The 18,456-nt window shown below is 36.7% G+C and overlaps 1 protein-coding gene across 1 annotated transcript in view; it reads right to left on the reverse strand.

The window, feature by feature from the left end:
• LACTBL1 (lactamase beta like 1) overlaps nt 1-18,456 on the reverse strand; it is a 530,471-nt gene that overhangs the window by 406,676 nt on the left and 105,339 nt on the right. Inside the window, exon 2 of the mRNA XM_044060438.1 lies at nt 5,829-5,986. Coding sequence (XP_043916373.1) covers nt 5,829-5,986 — 158 coding nt within the window. The remainder of the gene's footprint in view (nt 1-5,828; nt 5,987-18,456) is intronic.

Consider the following 18,456-nt stretch of genomic DNA (forward strand, 5'->3'; position numbering starts at 1 on the left):
CAACAAAAATGCTTAAAATATTATCTTCGCTATCCTTTTTGCTCAGAAAAGGAGAATTTAAGCCATTGTGAATGGATTGAACATTACTAGCAGGTTCTCCATGTTTGTGGGGGATGGTAAGGTATGGCTCTTATTCAAGCAGTTTAGTGATATCAGGGTTTGTACCAACATTTAAAGATATAGGGTGGTATTCACAGTCCAGGACTTCACATTTTTGTAGTGGTGATCTGCAAAGAGTGGTGCTGCATGGATATGTAAATCCCAGGCTGTCACCATGCATACAAAAGATGTGAATGAGTTGCTGTAAATGTCCCCCCTCCATCGCAAAAACATAACATGCTTAATATATAAGTGATAGGGGGACAGTTTTTAAGTGGCTTTACATGTATGCGTATGAGATCGAGTCATAGACATGAATCTATAATGAGCTCAATTGCATTCTAAGCATGTAAATAGTCCTGAACCTATGTCAGTAAGCAGCAGTTTTTTTAGAGAATATGGAGAAGTGAAGGGAGATCACTTGGTGCTTCTGTATACTTGGACATTTTTACTGAAGAGGTCACTTGGGTAAATGTTTCTTTTTGGTTCTTGTGCACACCTGGATATATTACTGAATGGGTCATTTGGAAAAATGTTTCATTTTGGTGCTTGTCCATTCCAAGAAAGTTACTGAAGGGATCCCTTGGGGAAATGTTTCATTTTGGTACTTGTGCATACCTGAACATTTTACTGAAAGTGGTTGCTTGGGTGAATGTTACATTTTAGTGCTTGTGCATACCTAGAGATACTCTTGAAGGGGGTTGCTTGGTGAAATCATTCATTTGTGTATCAGGGAATTGCTTGTGCACACATGGTCAGACTGCTGAAGTGATCAATGGTCAGCATACCTCTCAACTATACAGATTTTTCCAGAATGTCCAGATTTTTGCCTTATATTTTTGGTCCATGTTTCATAAAATTGTGGTTTTCTGGCAAATAAGCAGCAAATCATTAAACACTGAAGTTAGAAAATAATGACAGACATTTGAGTTTTGGACTTCATGCACTTCAAAAAATTCATGCTAATGCAAAACCTGTTATTCTATTAACTTTCTAAGTTTATAAGAGAAATGTTTAAAAAGTGTCCCTATTTTTTGGTGTTTGTCCCACTTTTACTTATTGCTTTGTGCAGATTTCTTGCTCTAAGAGGTTGAGAGGTATGCTGGTCAGAATAATTTATTGTGTCATTTTAGTGCTTGCACATACTTAGTACAAACTAATGAAGGGGTTACTAGGGGAAATAATTTACTTCTGTGTCAAGAAAGTGCTTGTACATACTTGGAGAAACAAGTTTGCAAATTGCAACTCTAATAACAAAGTTAAAGTATCATTTTTAATAACGGATGTGTGTACTGCAGGGATGTCAATTAATAAATTACAAAGCTGCCTCATTAGCATACTACGCTTTTCTGCATTTCTCATTTGCATCTCATTATTTTTAAGACTTTTGCATTAGTGTAAATGGCCTCTATGAATCACTCCTTTGCTACATTCATTTGTAAGCATCAGGAATACTCCTACCACATTTGTGCAAACTATGAATATAAACCATAATGTCAAAACTATTAACATTGTAGTGTGTGTGTGTGTGTGTGTGTGTGTGTGTGTGTGTGTGTGTGTGTGTGTGCGTGCGTGCGTGCGTGCGTGCGTGTGTGTGTGTGTGTGTGTGTGTGTGTGTACTCATGTACTCTTATAAATCTCTTATATATGACAATCTCAATGGATTTTTCTATTGTTTTACAGTAAATAATATGGATAGCGTGGCATGTAACACATATCACTGTGTACAGTGTGAGCCAAAGATGTTATCTGAAACACCAAAAAAAGTCCAAAAAAGGTATTGAAGAACTCAAGATTTATTGAGATATTCTGCATAAAATTAAGATTTATAAAATAGCATTTAATTTTATGAGTAACTCTCTACATTTGGTAGCCTGTTATATAATGGAAATAGGCATACTTTCTGAGAATTATGTTTTCTGCTGTTGTCCCAAATTGTTACGTGAATGATGGGTGATAATATTAATTGTTGCATCTTGAATTACAGGATATAAAAAGAAGGCAAACTTTATCATCATCTAAAACTGCTCAGTTTAATTTTTGTAATCTATATTAGAATAGATGTTTTGGTCTTGTGGTTAGATGGTTAATAGATTCATAGATTTATAGGTAAGCATAGACTAGTTGCTATTGCAAGGCATTTTAAGCCTAGCCAGTTTTCCTTTGAAGATGAAAATCAAACCTTGTACCTTTTGTCTCTGAGGTAAACACCTTAAACATTATGCCAAAATAAAAACACATTTTACTCCAGTTTGTAAAGTAAGCAAAGTTAAATATCAACATACACAAACATAAATCTGATTGTAGTATCATCCATTTCTAAACTGTCATGGCAAAACACTAAATATGCAGCACAGGAAGTGACACGATAATTTATTTTTCTATTAAAATTAAGCTAGAAAAAGTAAAGGTAAAAGGCAAGATGACAGCTGCTGGCTGTTACTAAATCTCTTCTATTGCATGCTTTGTTTAATTGTGTTATTTCCAGAAAATTTGCTTTTTCACTTAGAGTACCCTTATATTTTAAGTTTAGCAGACTTTGTCATTTGCATGTTTAGCTCCCCTGCTTCATTTTAATAGCATGTGCTAACTGTAATCCTAACACTGCTCTTAACAATAACCTGAATCTTAAATTAAAAAAGCCCCTTCCCATAAGACTACCACTACACAAGACAGCTCAGAACACTCACCATGTACATACACACACACACACACACACACACACACACACACACACACACACACACACACACACACACACACACACACACACACACACACACACACACACACACACACACACACACACAATAAATCTATAATCTAATTTAACCCGATACATTCACAATCCCACATGCTTAATCTATCTCCTTACCTAACCCTTACTCTAATCCTAAACCATACACATTTGCAAAACACACACATACTTACTGTACATCCCTCTTACCTCTTTCAGTGAAACACACAACCAACAAAATGTTAGTTTGATAAACAGGATGCACAGCCAAAAAGTGCAGCATTTCCACCTGTTGACCAAATTAATCATCAACCAGACAAACGGAACTCTTGTGTGCGTGTGTGTGTGTGTGTGTGTGTGTGTGTGTGTGTGTGTGTGTGTGTGTGTGTGTGTGTGTGTGTATAGAGCCCTCTTTACTCTGGGGCAGCAACTAAGGAGTCTCAATCCTCACCACTGTCTCCAGTAAGGGAGTGTCATTAAAAGCAGGGATAGAAATATACAATTTCCCCTAAGAGTACACCGGGAACATGATCTAAATCCTGGGACTGAACTATATGCTTCACTTCAGGTCCCCAAATAAGTCTCCACACTAACCACTGCAGAACACTGTGCCCCAGTTCTAGGTATCTGACACACTCACTCTTAAATGTCTGATATTCACACATACACACACTCTTGGAAAAGACTGACACAGATTTACCTGCTGCGTTTCTTTGCACAAGTTAAAAGGTAATAGGCTGCCACCAGTCAAATATCACAATACCCTTCAAAAGAGGTTTTAAATTATTTTGGGTGAAATATATATTGAAATAAATGGTAGCATGTACCCCAAGCAGTAAGGCTTTTCAGAGTGACATCACAATAAGGATTAACACTCTCAAGTTATTAAAAATATTCGCTAAATAATCAGCCACAATGAGAAGTAGTAAAACATTTAATAATAAACATAAATATTTAAAACATGCAAATACTAAATAACTGATTCCAATAAACAACAGAGTTTCACACACACAGGAAATATGAAAATAATACTATAGGCTAGATCTCACATTGATTTTAGGAAACATCTAACTAACTAGCTGTAGTTCTTTGACTATCTGAAGATTAACTGTCCCTATCTAATCTAAAAAACTCAGCAAGGCAAGATTAAACCCTTACTTCTGCAAGGTAAGATGAGGAAGTATGTCCACATTCCAGGCTGTTGTTTGTCCTCAGTGACTGGAACAACAACTCTGGAAACAACTGGACTGTTACTAACAAACAGCTCTGGAAAACAACTGCTGAATAATTGACTCAGAACCTGCTTTTATAGCAATTTTTTTATTTTTTTAAGTAACAGGAAGCTGTTATGAGAATTCTACTCTCTCATGTCAGACTTTGAAAAGTAAATAAACAGCTGCAGTGAAAATTCTATTCTCCCAGCCCTGGCACACAATGACATCATATCTAGTTAAGCTGACTCTGGCATAACATATATTCAGAACTCTCTTTAAAAAAAAAAAAAACTACATTTGGTCAGCCAGAAGAACACTGGTTGGCATTCAAACATCTTGCATAAATCAGAGTAATAATCAAAAGACATAAACTTATTTACAAAATTATAGCTAGTCAAGCTGGCATATGTCACACATGGTAATATAGAATTATCTATCTTATTTACAAAACTTCAGCCAGTCATGCTTGCACAGATAACAATATCTAACATCCTTACAACACACATATAGGTTCATAGGTAAGTACTTGGCTAGCTGCCCTTGTGGACCATTTTAAGCCTAGCTTTTTTCATGCTCGAATTAAGATTGGCCTTACCTTTCCCATAGTCGATAATTATATATTACCAGTAATAAAAATAACTGGCATTATACCATAGATAATTTAAGGGGACCCATGCATGTGATAAAACATTTAGAAGCTGCCTCTGTCCATTAGTAGTACAGGGGGCAGTCGTGGGATGAATTTTCTGTTTCCCTTCCATTGATTCCCAGCTGCACTTGAATATGGACAGGGATAAACTTTGTTTTATGTGGATGGGGAGTCTGTTCCAGATCAGTGGTATCTTCTGTGAGATATAGCTGACCCTCCAAACCAGTCTGTTGATGTTGTAGAAGAGGTCTAGATCCCTAGACTGAGTATTCCTGATGCTTTTTGACTTGCTGATGTACAATACATTTATCAGAACTGAGTCAGATAATGCCTTGTCTGCCAGACACATGTCACCTCTTAGTAGTCCATAGGATACCAAGTATAGTGACATGGTCCTACAGACATAAATTCTGTTTTTTAAAATATTTCCAGACAGGACTGATGCATAAATTGTTGTGCCAATGTCATCAAATGTGCACCCTTAAAAAAAACAATGTTGCACTGTGGATTGTCATTCTTAACTATAAACATAGATATAAGTATAAAGTATCTTTACTTGTTGTTTGCCAAACTCACATGTAGAAATCAGTCCGAGCTTAGTAGTGAATTGAAAGCCATTATATGTTATTGGTTACTGCAGCGACCTACAAAGCTGTAAATCTCATTTTGAATCTCGTTTTGACTTTGATACAAACTTCTCAACTTTGTCTGATTTTGCAGAAGGTCCCTCATTTTGCATTGTATTTTTGCTCTGTCCCTCATAAAAATCTTGATTTTCTAGTAAATTACTGAGGATTTCAGTCAATCAGTAATGCCATACATTTGCATTTTATCTTCTTATTGTTTGGAAAGTGCATGTTGGTGCAAATCCTGTTTTTCCTACTAATTCTTTAAGCAAACTAAATTAATCTTTAAAATTTTCCCCTGATTTGGGGCCTTTGTCCCCTCATTATTTTGGCTTTGTCCAGAATTCTTGAACAAAGAAGTTGTGAGGTATACTTGCATAGATTTGTTTTGTATAGGATTTGACAAAAATTAGTAAAATTTCTTGTGCCCTTTAATTATACCTGGAATCAGTAATACATGTGCATCTAATTATTATTTTCAAGTAAATTTAAAACACCTGTACCTGTAAATAGTATATTCATTAGGTGGCAAGGAGAAATTATCTGATCCATTTCGTTTCCCAAAGTTACCCGTCCACAGAACGGTGTCATTGAAAATCACAATGGCTGACATTGCAGGCAAGCTTTTTGGATGGATGTTATGTCGTAATAGCATGTCAACCTAGGAAAAAAAATAGTACTGTTCAATCCATGGAGTCTCTGTTTAAATTTTGAGGTACAGTCTTTTAAATTAAGTAAATACTGAGAAATACAATTATTTAATTTGTAATGCAATCAAGTCTGGTTAGTGTAGATCACTGCATGATTCTTTTTGGGTTTTTGCTTGAATAACCAATGAATAAGATTCGTACTTACCTTATCCCCTCTGATTATTTTTGGAATGACACACAACACGTTTACTAGAGAATAAAATGTCTATTTATCTCCCAGTGCAAATTAGTGCTTTCTTTTGAACCTAGATATATATATGAAGAACCAGTAGCACAGTGTGAAATTTTCAGACTATCACTAAAGGAATGCCCAATCTGCAGCTGCTCTTCTATAGCATTCATAGAAGTACCCCTTAACTTTGTTTTCTGTATGCCCACATCATACTGAATGGTGTATACCATATGTATTCTTAAATAGTCAATTCTTTATTGTGACTCTTAATTTCTCAATTTTTCCATTATTGCTTGCTCTACCACAAACCCATTTCAACTTTTTTTTCAACTTGCTGTTTTCAAAGTTCAGTAAATTCTATTGAACAAACACAATTTCTTCTTTAACATGCTAATACTTAACCACTGGTCACATTTTCTGGCTGAGAAGACCCTGGCAGAACCAAATTGTTGGGACTGGACTATATCCTACATAAGAAGTGACATGTTCTTGTTTGTTTTAGAGGTCTGATATCCAAGACCTCTTTAGCTAACTAATGTCACTGACAAAGAGGAACAGATTTTGTCTTCCATGTATGAACTATTATGTTGTGCAGCCTGTGTGATTAACAACATCAGCAGCATGCATTTAATCAATAACATAGATCAGGTGATTAGCCTCACCCAAAGAATAACAGCTGAAGTATGAAAGAACAATTCATCTACACTATCTTCTGTGGGACAAGTTACTGTTCTTGTCCCTTGGTTGTTACATTGCTTACATAAGGAGAAGAAAATACACAGGTGATAAATATAGATGAAAAAAAAAGCTTTTATATAAGCAAACCAAATTTAAGAAGTAGCTACATCCTAAACTGTAGCCTCTCACTTCCAAATATATCATGATACATTCATTGCAATTGCTTTCCAAAATCATTGGTAAGCATTCTTTCTGACATCAGAAAGGTATTTAACAAGTTGTTGTTACACGCCCCTCACCACTGTTAAGTTCTTGTATTCCACTAGGGTGTTAGCTCTAGTAAGTGGACAGATGACCTTAGCAGACAGTATTAACACTAGTCAGGCTCCAGGTCATCACACAAAAGTGCAAAAATCTATTGCACACTTCATTTAACCTTAAAAAATTGATATGCTTAAAGCTTTTAAAGATTTATGCTTCATACATGTCTTCAGTGATGGCCACTCATTGTGTGGCATTGTTAAGTGTGTTACAGCCAGCTTTCATAGGTGCAGTACAACACTTCACTGGTGCTACAATTTTCTTGGCTTGATGCACAAGAAATAATTATGATCAGATTTCATTGATCAAAGCAAGAATTTCTTGACATCCTTGTGCTGAACAAACAGGGTATGATTTCTGACCTGTTTAAAATCCTCTGTAATAAGCATATGATAACTTTAACTTAATTATGTGATGTTTTAGACTGTCTTGCACAATCACCTTCACAAGCAAAAGCAATGCTTTTTATTTGCTTATTTTTACAAACTGGCTTGCCTTTTGGGACCATACCTCTTAACTATCTCCGATTTTCCAGAATGTCCATGACTTTACCTCATGTTTTTGCCATGTCCCTCATATTTCTCTCATAAATCACCAATGATAATAGCCAGTAATGCCACACATTGGAGTTTCAGATTTGTTATTATTCATAAACAACACATCCTGTTGTTCTATTCATATTTTAAGTCAATTAAAGTAATAGTTAAAACTTGCCTGTCTCCCTATTATATTTGGCTTTGTCCCTGATTCTTGAGCAAAAAAGTTGAAAGCTATAGCTACCCATCCCCAAAAGAAATAATGTTAGTAATTTATATTTTTTGTTTGTTTTCATGGAAACTGTCCAGCATCAGCTTTGGTAATAAGAAATTATCATAATCTTTTTCATTAAATCTTTCTGATATCAGTCACACTCACAGCTAATGCAGTATAGCGTTAGAGTAGGCTATTTGGTTATGAGTGTATGAGAACATATTTATTTATTTCAGTATCTACACCTGCATTTTTTCAATTTATAAAATATTTGTTAAAAAGATTCACTGGATAGTTTTTCACAGGCTGATTGTAGTAAACTTTAGTGAATTTATGCTTTTGCCTATCCATCGTCAAGTAGATATCTTCCAGCTAATGAAGAACAAAGAAAGGTCTTGCATTTTTCCACATCAATATGTGACAGTCTTACTATGTGATAGTAATATTTATTACCTCTGAGTTTTGGGCTGTACTTCAAATTACTGGCCAATGTCTGGGTCAAGTCTATAACTGGATTAAGCAAGCCAGTCAAGGACTCACTGAGGCCACAAAATAAAAATAATCAATAAAAAAGTAAATTAACTTTTTTGCAGCACCTCTGTTGATACAATGAAATAATGCCTTGATTACAGCTCTGGTGTCTCAGGATTGATTTAACATCTCAGGCTTCTGAGAGAGCTAGCAGGGCGCTTGGGTATAACCATCAAGGGGGGGGGGGCTACTGAAGCTGAATTTCTCTTTGAACCCTAGTAGAGACTTGAACTTAGGTTACCAGGATAGGTACGTGTGATGGCTGAGGAGGCATGGCTGCTGTACAGCTTGGTACAGTCATGTCCTCACAGGCCACGTCTGTTTGACCACTAAGAATAAAGTATAAAAACATCAGCAGGCTGGAAAGAAGTAGGGTTTAGGAAAAGTCTTGTCAAGCTGGTCAGCACAGATGATGCTGTCAGCTCTGGCTCTGCACAGTGCCTCCTTCTTACACCATCAATGATAGCCTCAGGTGGGAGTAACACTAGTGGTGTTGAGTATTTCCAAGTCTACTTCCCTCATATCAGGAACTACTCGGAGGAGGTTGGAGCATGTGACAGAGTTGACCAAGATGGTGGTCAAAGCTGAATGGTGCCAGGGAACAAAAAAAATGGATTTGCAAGAAGGCAAGATCCCTGCACCCCCATATTAGGGAAATACCCTTATTTAAATATATACTTCTTTCTTAAATATATTAGCTTCATGGCTACAGAGCATTAAGAAAACTGAAAAGCACAAAAACATTGAATATATGCAGGGAAACTAATACAAATGATACCATTAGTGATTTCTAATGGTGAAATTCAACCCATCAGCTTCAATTTGTGGACCTGAACTCACTGAGCTTCACCCTCATCCATATCATACTCAGGCAAGGGCAGGGAAGGTGACTAATACTACAAATGCTTCTGTTCATGTCTGGCTTTAACCATAAAACAACACAGCCTGCTAACATTATGGTTTCCCTCTATTTTACAGTGAAGCTGCCTGGAATATGTGCAACCATAGTGAAGCTGAAGGTGTTATGGATACGTGATGATACCTGTACATTAGCAGTGGCTGTTCAGTCAAGCCCTTCCCACGTATATTTCAAACAATAACAAACACGATGATGAGGATGTGTTTTTGTTTATAACAGTAGCATTCATTAAAAATATTTTAATAGCATGAATCTGTGTAGCAGAAATATTAATAAGATTAGCTTATTTATTTTTAGTATACTAAGAGTATTGATACTAAGAAGCTCAACAATACCATCTTATTGATAATACTGCTTTGCCTTGACTTTAACATTCAGTGGATAAATTAACAGTAAACCAACATAGCCCTTGCTGTCTTCTCCAGGAAGTAGAGAAATAAACCAGCAAATCTCTTAAATCTATAACCCATTTAGAAATTCATTTGACTAAATGTCTCAAACTTGCTGCAGATAGCTTTGCATATCCTGTCTCAGTTCTAATAAACCCCTCTATCCAATAAAAATATGTTCCCACCTTATGGAAAAAATTCTACATACTGCTCCATAAAAGCATCTTGTCAACTGAGATCACAAAATGGAGACCAATTACCATTCTCTCACCCTTATCTAAAACCTTGGAAATATATATATTCATTCTCAACTTACTACATATATTACTTTCCATAACCTCTTCTCTTCCTCGCAGCACAGTTTCAGAACTAATTCCAAAATAACCACTGTCATTCTAATGTTCACAGATATAGTAAATTACAATAGAAATTCAGGTCTCCTAACTTCAGCCCTATTTCTGGCTCTATACATGACATTTGACACACTCAATCATCAAATACTCCTAACTAAACTCTTAGTATGGGCTATAACCCTCCTCACTTAACTGATTTCTTAGTTACCTCACTAATAAGTCCCATGCAGTGAAACAGTAAGATGATTTTTCTTCTTTCATTCTTATATCCATTACAGTCCCACAATAATCTGTCCTAGGACCACTACTGTCTACTGTTTAACTTATTTATCAATGACCTAAATGCAGTAGCCAAAGAGGCCACCATAATGCAATGCAAAGACACTATCAATGCTCCAAGCACTTACCAAGAAATGTTTCTCTTCAATAGAAGCTTGGCTCAACAACTCACAATTCCTGCTGAATACAAACAAAAAAAATGTTCACCTCCATCTCTCTCTCCTCCCAGAAAGTAATCTTTAATATACTGTCATCCAACAAGACCGATATATAAGTGCTATCCAGCACCAAACTATTAGGTGTGATTGCAGACAACCACCAGAAATGTGATCTCTACCTTCAGCAAGCCATAAAGACAATGCACCAAATGTTAGGCTGCCTCTAGAGAATAAAATTTAATCTTAAAGACTCTGCCTGACAAAACATAGCCACTTCTTTTCTACTCCCACCCCGTTATATCCCTCTCATATCTTAACCATTCTCAACTCCTCTCTACCAGCCAAACTAGAACAATGCTACAATAAAGTACCAAATTTGCAACCAGCCAATAATAAAGCTCACATCACTGCCTTTCTCTAAAACAACTAAACCAGCTTAAACTAAATAATTTTCTGTTGTGTGCACAGTTAATTACAACCTTCAAACTACTGCACAACCCTGAAAATTTCCCACCTCTTCACTCTAGCATTCAATGTTTCACCAGTAAGAGACCTCTATGATCCACTGACAAATCATTATACTCCATAATTAAATGTAACAGCAATGCAAGATACTTTCTGTACTCACACTGCATTGCTAATAGCTGGAATACCATCCCATTCCATTTAAGAACAGTCTGCAACCTGAAAGACTTTAAATGCCAACTGAAGCAATATCAGACAGATAAATGTCTCTGCACCTGCACCGCCCTGGGTTAAACTGGTGCAAATATAGCTATATGAATTGGTGCCATAACTCTCTTCTTCACATCATCTCATCTCCTTTATCTTCCTTTTGCCTTCTCTCCTCTTTCCTTTCTTGGGCTACAATAATGTTTTGTAACGAACCTGACTGTAAATGATGAAAAAAATGCAAATGAAGTCCATGATGTCTGTCAAATGGAGCTTTTCTCCCCAGTCTTCCACTGATAAAGGGCATAGTTCAAATGGACTTTCCTGGTAAACAAATGTCAATAAATAAATGAATACAGTTTTAATTAGCTAAGTTCTATATGACCAGAAGCAACATGTCAAATTTTCAATGACATCCAACAAGTCAGTCACGTTGTTTCTTCTAAATACCCCACAATTGATACCATCAGCAAAGAATTGTCTGTGTTCCTCTTAGCAAGTGTTATTAAAAGATTTATTTTTTGCAGACTGTAGTAAAGTTATAGATAATGAAAACTTAAAGATAAATAATTTACCTACTGCATATCACATTTAATAAGCTTTAATGGATTCTAAGAAAGTCAAGCTGATCTTAAGGGACTCAGGCAAGTGATAGCAGACCTGAAAATCTTTATATCTTTCCTACTAGACTAGAAGTACATCACAGTAAAAAAATAACAAATAACAAATAATAATAATAATGATAATAAAAACCACATGAAAATGAAGCAAGCATCACATATTACAAGGCTTACCACATAATACAGCATTGTGGTTGAGTGGTTGAGCATTGTGCCTTACAAGTCTGGGGATAATTGCTGTCTTCTGGTCACTGTGAGTGAGTGTGTGTGTGTGTGTGTGTGTGTGTGTGTGTGTGTGTGTGTGTGTGTGTGTGTGTGTGTGTGTGTGTGTGTGTGTGTGTGTGCGTGTGTGTGTGTGTGTGTGTGTGTGTGTGTGTGTGTGTGTGTGTGTGTGTGTGTGTGTGTGTTTATCTATGTGCAATGGCACACAGACGCATACAGACACACACACACCCACAGACAAAAAACACAGAGACACACACACAATGTTTATGTGTAGATCGCATGCTTTTCCTGTATCTGTATGAACTTTCTCGGAGGACTTTGTTTTCCTTCTCGGAAGTATGCTGGTTCAATGACTAAATTAATTTCCCATGTATATATTTTATTAACCATATTAGCTGCATTGGGAAATGCCTACTTACAGAAGGGTTCTTAGGAAGAAAAGCTATATTAATAAACAGTAATACAACATGAGCACTTTTTAGATTCAAAAATTACCTTCCTTTATTATATACAAATAGGCTTACAGTATATTAGTTATTAAATACAGCATTTAATACAATTACATATAATTAAATGGTGGTCATATTGTAGAGGGCTGTATCACTTGTTGCTATGTAGCATTTTGTCAACTTTTATACTGTCCTTCAAGTGTTAGTAAATGATTTCTATGTGTTATTGCATCATTGGTTGAATTGGCAACACCTGAGTTGCAATGTTTCTCTGAGGTCACACTACTCTGAGAAAATGGTAAAGGCAAGTTCCAGTGTTGTCATGTTTCAATTTTTATCTGAGTTTGTGTGACCTCAAAGGTGGGTTATTTACATATCAGAGGTGAGGGTGCCTTGGAGAGCAGCAGAACAGATGCCCCTGCAAAAAAATATGCAATTATGATTTGCATGATGTTGAATTTGTCAGTATTTACCAAATTTTAGATTTTAGATTTTTTCAATATTGTTTACTCTACTTGTCCTCCACCATAGGTTCATAAGTTCAAGAAGCCTAGCCTTAAATTCAGGGATAGATTATAGCTTTTACATTATGGTTACCTATCCAAGGGTCTATATTAAGTAATCGAAAAGCCCTTTCATTGAATGGCTTTTAAACCAAAAATGCTGTTAATAGAAGTTGATTTTGGGGAGGGGGGGGGCTGCGCCCCGACACCCCCCGCTAAATATATATATACCAACTCCAATGATTGCACTACAGAGGAAAGGGCTAATTTTCCGATCTTCACTGTACCACAATCTCACAAAAGTGACTTCTATTAATGGCATTTCTGATTTAAAAGCTGTTCGATGAAAGGACTTTTTGATCCAGTGTCATAGACCCCCTATCCAATTATCCAAACTGCATTTGAATAGAGTAAAAGAAATACTTTGCATTATGTGAAGTGGAAGACGGTTCCATAGAAGTGGTATTCTGTGTGATACATATCTCTCCCTCAAATATATCTTGTTTATGATGCAAAAGATATTGAAATACTCCTTAATCTGGTGTTTATGCTACCATTGGACTTATAAATGTATAATAGGTCTTTCAGGATAAGGTCTGTTGAGAATCTACAGGGAAGGCAGAGTTTGCCTCTTAGTATCTTATATGATGCTGAGAAGAGGGACAAAGCTTTAGATGGTCTACATATTTTTACAATTTAGGGCCTTGATTTTTTTTTAGTGAAAAAGTGTTGAGTTGCGACAAGTGTTTGGACATTTAGATACTGAAAGAGGAATTATAGTCAATGACTGGCCTAATGAGACCAGAGTACAGTAGAAAGTTTGCATTCCTGCACCTGGACTCCATACCTTTGGGTCTATATCTCGAAGTCAAAGGTTAGAAACAGAGAACGCTCTTACGTTGAACTGCAAAAATCGAAATCACAGAATGTCGATTGGCCAGAACAGCAATTTGTTTCCCAGGGAAAAAAAATCACTGGGCCATTGCTGGGACTTTTCCATTTCCTCCACTGTGGTGCGATCTCAGAGTTTGTATATTTAAGTAGAGGGTGAGTGAGCGGCAGGGGCGGCTTGTGCTATTGGTCCACAGGACTGCAGCTCCCCCCCCACTGCTGTAAAATTAAAAGAAAAAACAAATTAAAAAAAATGATAGTGAGTCCCGGAACTCCATGCATGCATGCTCGGCATTCCCAGAACTCCAGGAATCAGGACTGCTGTTTAACCAGTCCAGATAAGGAAGATGGCATCAGACTGCAGAGATGCCCAGAAGTCTATCTGGTTACAACTGCATAGCCTGGAAGGGGATTGGACTGCAACATCTGCAGGCTGGATAGCTTGCTCTCACTGGAAGGACTGGAAGGGGATGAAACTGCAACATCTGCAAGTTAGCTTGCTCTCATGGGAAGGACTTGTATTTCAAACTTAGACTGGATAGCTTGTTCTCGTTTGAGGGTTGTGACTTTGAAGCTGCTGCAGGAATTTCAAACGAAGCTGGGACAGACTCCAAACTCAGAATTGTGTGTGTGTGTGTGTGTGTGTGCGTGTGTGCGTGTGTGTGTGTGTGTGTGTGTGTGTGTGTGTGTGTGTGTGTGTGTGTGTGTGTGTGTGTGTGTGTGTGTGTGTGTGTGTGTGTGTGTGTGTGTGTGTGTGTGTGTGTGTGTGTGCGTGAAATGCCTGAGTTAAATATACCTGGTGGCTAGAAAGAAACTCAGGAAATATACCTGGTGGCTAGAGAGAAACTCAGGCTCAAACCATATACCTTGGGTGCAGATAGCATGAGCCTGAATTCCCTACGCACCACCACTTGTGAAAACTCTTCAGATTCTTACCTTATATTTTTGTTTTGTTCTGTTCCGCATAAAGTATGTGTTTTCTGGATTTTGAATTCACTAAATAATGACAGACATTTGAATTTCAGACTTCATATTTTTCAGAAAGTACATGCTAACACAAAAGCTTTTATTCTAGCAAGTTTCTAAGTTTATAAGATCATTATTTGAAATGTGTCCCTATTTTGGGGACTGTATTCCCCCATTATTGCCTTTGTCCAGGTGTTTTGTGCTAAGAGACTGAGAGCTATGGTGGGAACTGAATTCATTAAATGATAGCCATTTAAGTTTCAGTTTTCCTGTCTTTCAAAAAACAGCTGATTTGGCTTAGTGGTATCTTCCTCTGACTGTAGTACACAGGGTATTGGGTTTAAGACTTGGCAGTGAAATGCATAGTGGTAGCACAGCATTTTATTCTAGCAACTTTCAAGGATTATACAAGCAATGTTTAAAATGTGTCCCTGGTTTGTGGGCTTTGCCCCCCCCCAATAAAATTTGGCTTTTTCCAAATTTCTTGTGCTGCAAAGTTGAGAGATACAGTTGAGTGATGAGTAGATTTTGCAAGAAGCTGAGGGCTTCAGTGGAAGAGAAGTTTAGTGCTGCTTATGCTGAGTCTGATTGCATTTTTAATAGCAAAATAGGTAGTGCACTTGCTTTTGATGCAGAAGGGTGTGGGTTCTACTCCCACAGTATGTAGATGCATTGTTGATGCTGTACTGTGTTGTACTTTAAAACAGGGTGGATGCTGCAGTCCTGAGAATGTCCTTTTTGGCAGGGATACCTAGTAACTATGAACCTGTTATCAGTTTGCCATCCATTCCATATTGCAATATTATTGCAATATTTTTTTAATGTAATATAGGCAATTTATTCCGCAAGGGTAACAGGCACTTTATTTGTAGATGAAACAATGCAATATAAAGTTGTTTGCTAGCAGCAACTACTTCATTAGTTACAGATCTCTTTAATGTGGAATTTAAATGATTTATTTCTGCAGAAATTGTGCATATTTACTGATACTGGTGGATTGTAGAAGTTTGAATAGACTTTTATGATGAAAATGTTCTGAATTGGACAGTTTTGTCATTATTGGTGCATGCATTTTGTTTCATTGTTTACTGGAAAAATGTTCAAAACAATAAATTTATTGTTTACTGGAAAAATGTTCAAAACAACAAATTTAAAATGCTCTCTAACAACTGTACTGTATTATACAAGGAATATAATTTAATACAATCAGGAAGATGTATCAAAGAACACATGTATGTTTTGTGTGCAAGTAGCCTATGATTTGAAAGCCCAAAGCTAACTTTATCTGCCAATGGTCAGCTCTATTTTCTTTGAATGTGGGTTTCAATGCTGTTTCAATGAATGTGAGTTTCAAGGGCAGAGAAGTAATGCTAAGTCCATTTTCATTGTGAGACTGCAGTGCTTTGTTTAGCAGATGTCTATTAGTGTTTGTGCTGTAAAATGTAAAATAAAACTTTTAAATTAAATCCAAATCATCAAGCAGTATGCACATTACAGTGCTTGTGGTAAATTGGGTGAAATAGCCATGTAATGGGACATTGGAATGGCTGCAAGGGGGAGGCCACATTCAACCATGATTTTGTGAACAGGGAAGGGCAGCAAACTCAAAGACAGCCCCGGCTACACTATATCTCTCATCTTCCAGATTTTTGCAGAATGAATAGATTTTTGCTTATTATTTTTGGTTTAGTCCTCATAAAAATTGTGGTTTTCTGTCAAATAATTTAGGAATGAAGTCAGTAAACAATAACAGACATTGAGTTTTAAACTTCATACCCTTCAGAAAAATGCATGCTAAAGCAAGGCCTGTTATTCTATCTACTGTCTAAGTTTATACAAGAGCAATTTTAGTACTGTGTGTATGTTCCCCCAGTATATTAGGCCTTGTCCAGATTTTCTGCTTTACGAGGTTGAGAGGTACGTGCAAATAAATCGCATTATAAAATTAGGTATATCCAAACCTCTCAACTGTCCCAGATTTTGGCACAAAATGCTGCTCTCCCCCTATAATCCCTCCGCAAAATGGCAATTTTGGAAGAAAATGTGGAGGGTTTACAATTAATAAATAATTGTAAGAATCAGAGTTATAGATTACTTTTATTTCAGAAATGCATGTAGATTCTCTTATTTTATCAGCTGCTCAACTTAACAGTACTAATATTAAAAAAGTGTCCCTTCTTTGGTAGGTTTCCAGCTGTATTGTATGGCTATTTTATATTTTTGCATCATATGTTTGGTCCATTTTTCATAAAATTGTGGTTTTCTGGAAAATTAGTGGTAAATCATTAAAGACTGAAGTTAGAAAATAATGACAGACATTTGAGTTTCAGATTTCATACCCTTCAGAAAATTCATACTAATGCAAGATCTACTATTCCATTATCTTTCTAAGTTTATAAGAGCAATATTTAAAAATTTTCCTTATTTTTGGGCCTTTGTCCCACTTCTATTTATGGCTTTCTCCAGATTACTTGCTCTGAGGTTGAGAGGTATGACAAATGTGTCAGGGCCATTACTGTCAGCCAGAGAAATTTCTAATTGTGACATACTTGTTGCAGCCCACTCCCCAATGTAGTGACTCTGGATGTGTCCAAGCAAGGCAAGGAGCAGTTATGCAGTGTAAATGTGTAGAGTATCCCCCCATCCAAGGTAGACACAAGCACTATAGTGGTTTTCAACTGTCCTTGATTTTTCAAAATGTTCTGGTTTTCTGTCATATTTTTATACTGTTGATTTATGCTTCTTATTATTCAAAAAATGCATGTTGTTGCAGTGCCTATTGCTCTGTGTTTAAGTAGCAATGCTTTAATGACCATCAGGTAAGCTTGTCTGAGATTGTAAGATGCAAGTAATCTTTAACAAAATATTTAACAAAAAATTTCTCCAAAGCCAACTTCATGTTTCTTAAGACAGAAGTGGTGAACTTCATGACACCCATGCAGATGGACTATACAGTTACAACTACTGAATCCTACACAATTGCACTTTATAAGCACTTAAACGAGTGCATGGATTGTGCTATCCCAAACAGAACCAAGACGCTATCCTCCAAAAAAAAGGAAGCCAATATGGTGGTCCCCTGTCATAAACAAACTGTACAACAGAAGAAAGAAACTGTTACAAAAGAGAGTAAAAATCCCATGAGTGGAGGAGCTCCCTGGTCAGCCTCAGTAAGAAGCTGTGATCCCTGATAAAATCCTCCAAAGCTAGTTATGAAAACAAAATCACCACTGATTCTAAAGACAACCACAAAGCATTCTATAGCTTTGTCAGGAATCTCAATGGCAACACTCAGATCTGCTCTGAGTTACAGCACAATGGCACTAAATATACAGACCTGACAGATATTGCCAACATCCTGGCAGATAGGTTCAGTGCTAAATTTACCCCCCTCACACCCCCTGAAGGGCCCATTTCTATGCCGGAAGAATGCAAAGTTCCTGTAATCATTGCTGCACAGGTAAAAACACACTCTCCAAAGCCAAGAACACAGCATCCATGAGACCAGACAACATCCCAGGCTGCGTTCTACATGAACTACAGAA

This window comes from Protopterus annectens, chromosome 2.part0 (assembly GCF_019279795.1).
Source record: "Protopterus annectens isolate FY-2018-M chromosome 2.part0, PAN1.0, whole genome shotgun sequence".
In the NCBI taxonomy this organism is placed as follows: Eukaryota; Metazoa; Chordata; order Ceratodontiformes; family Protopteridae; genus Protopterus; species Protopterus annectens.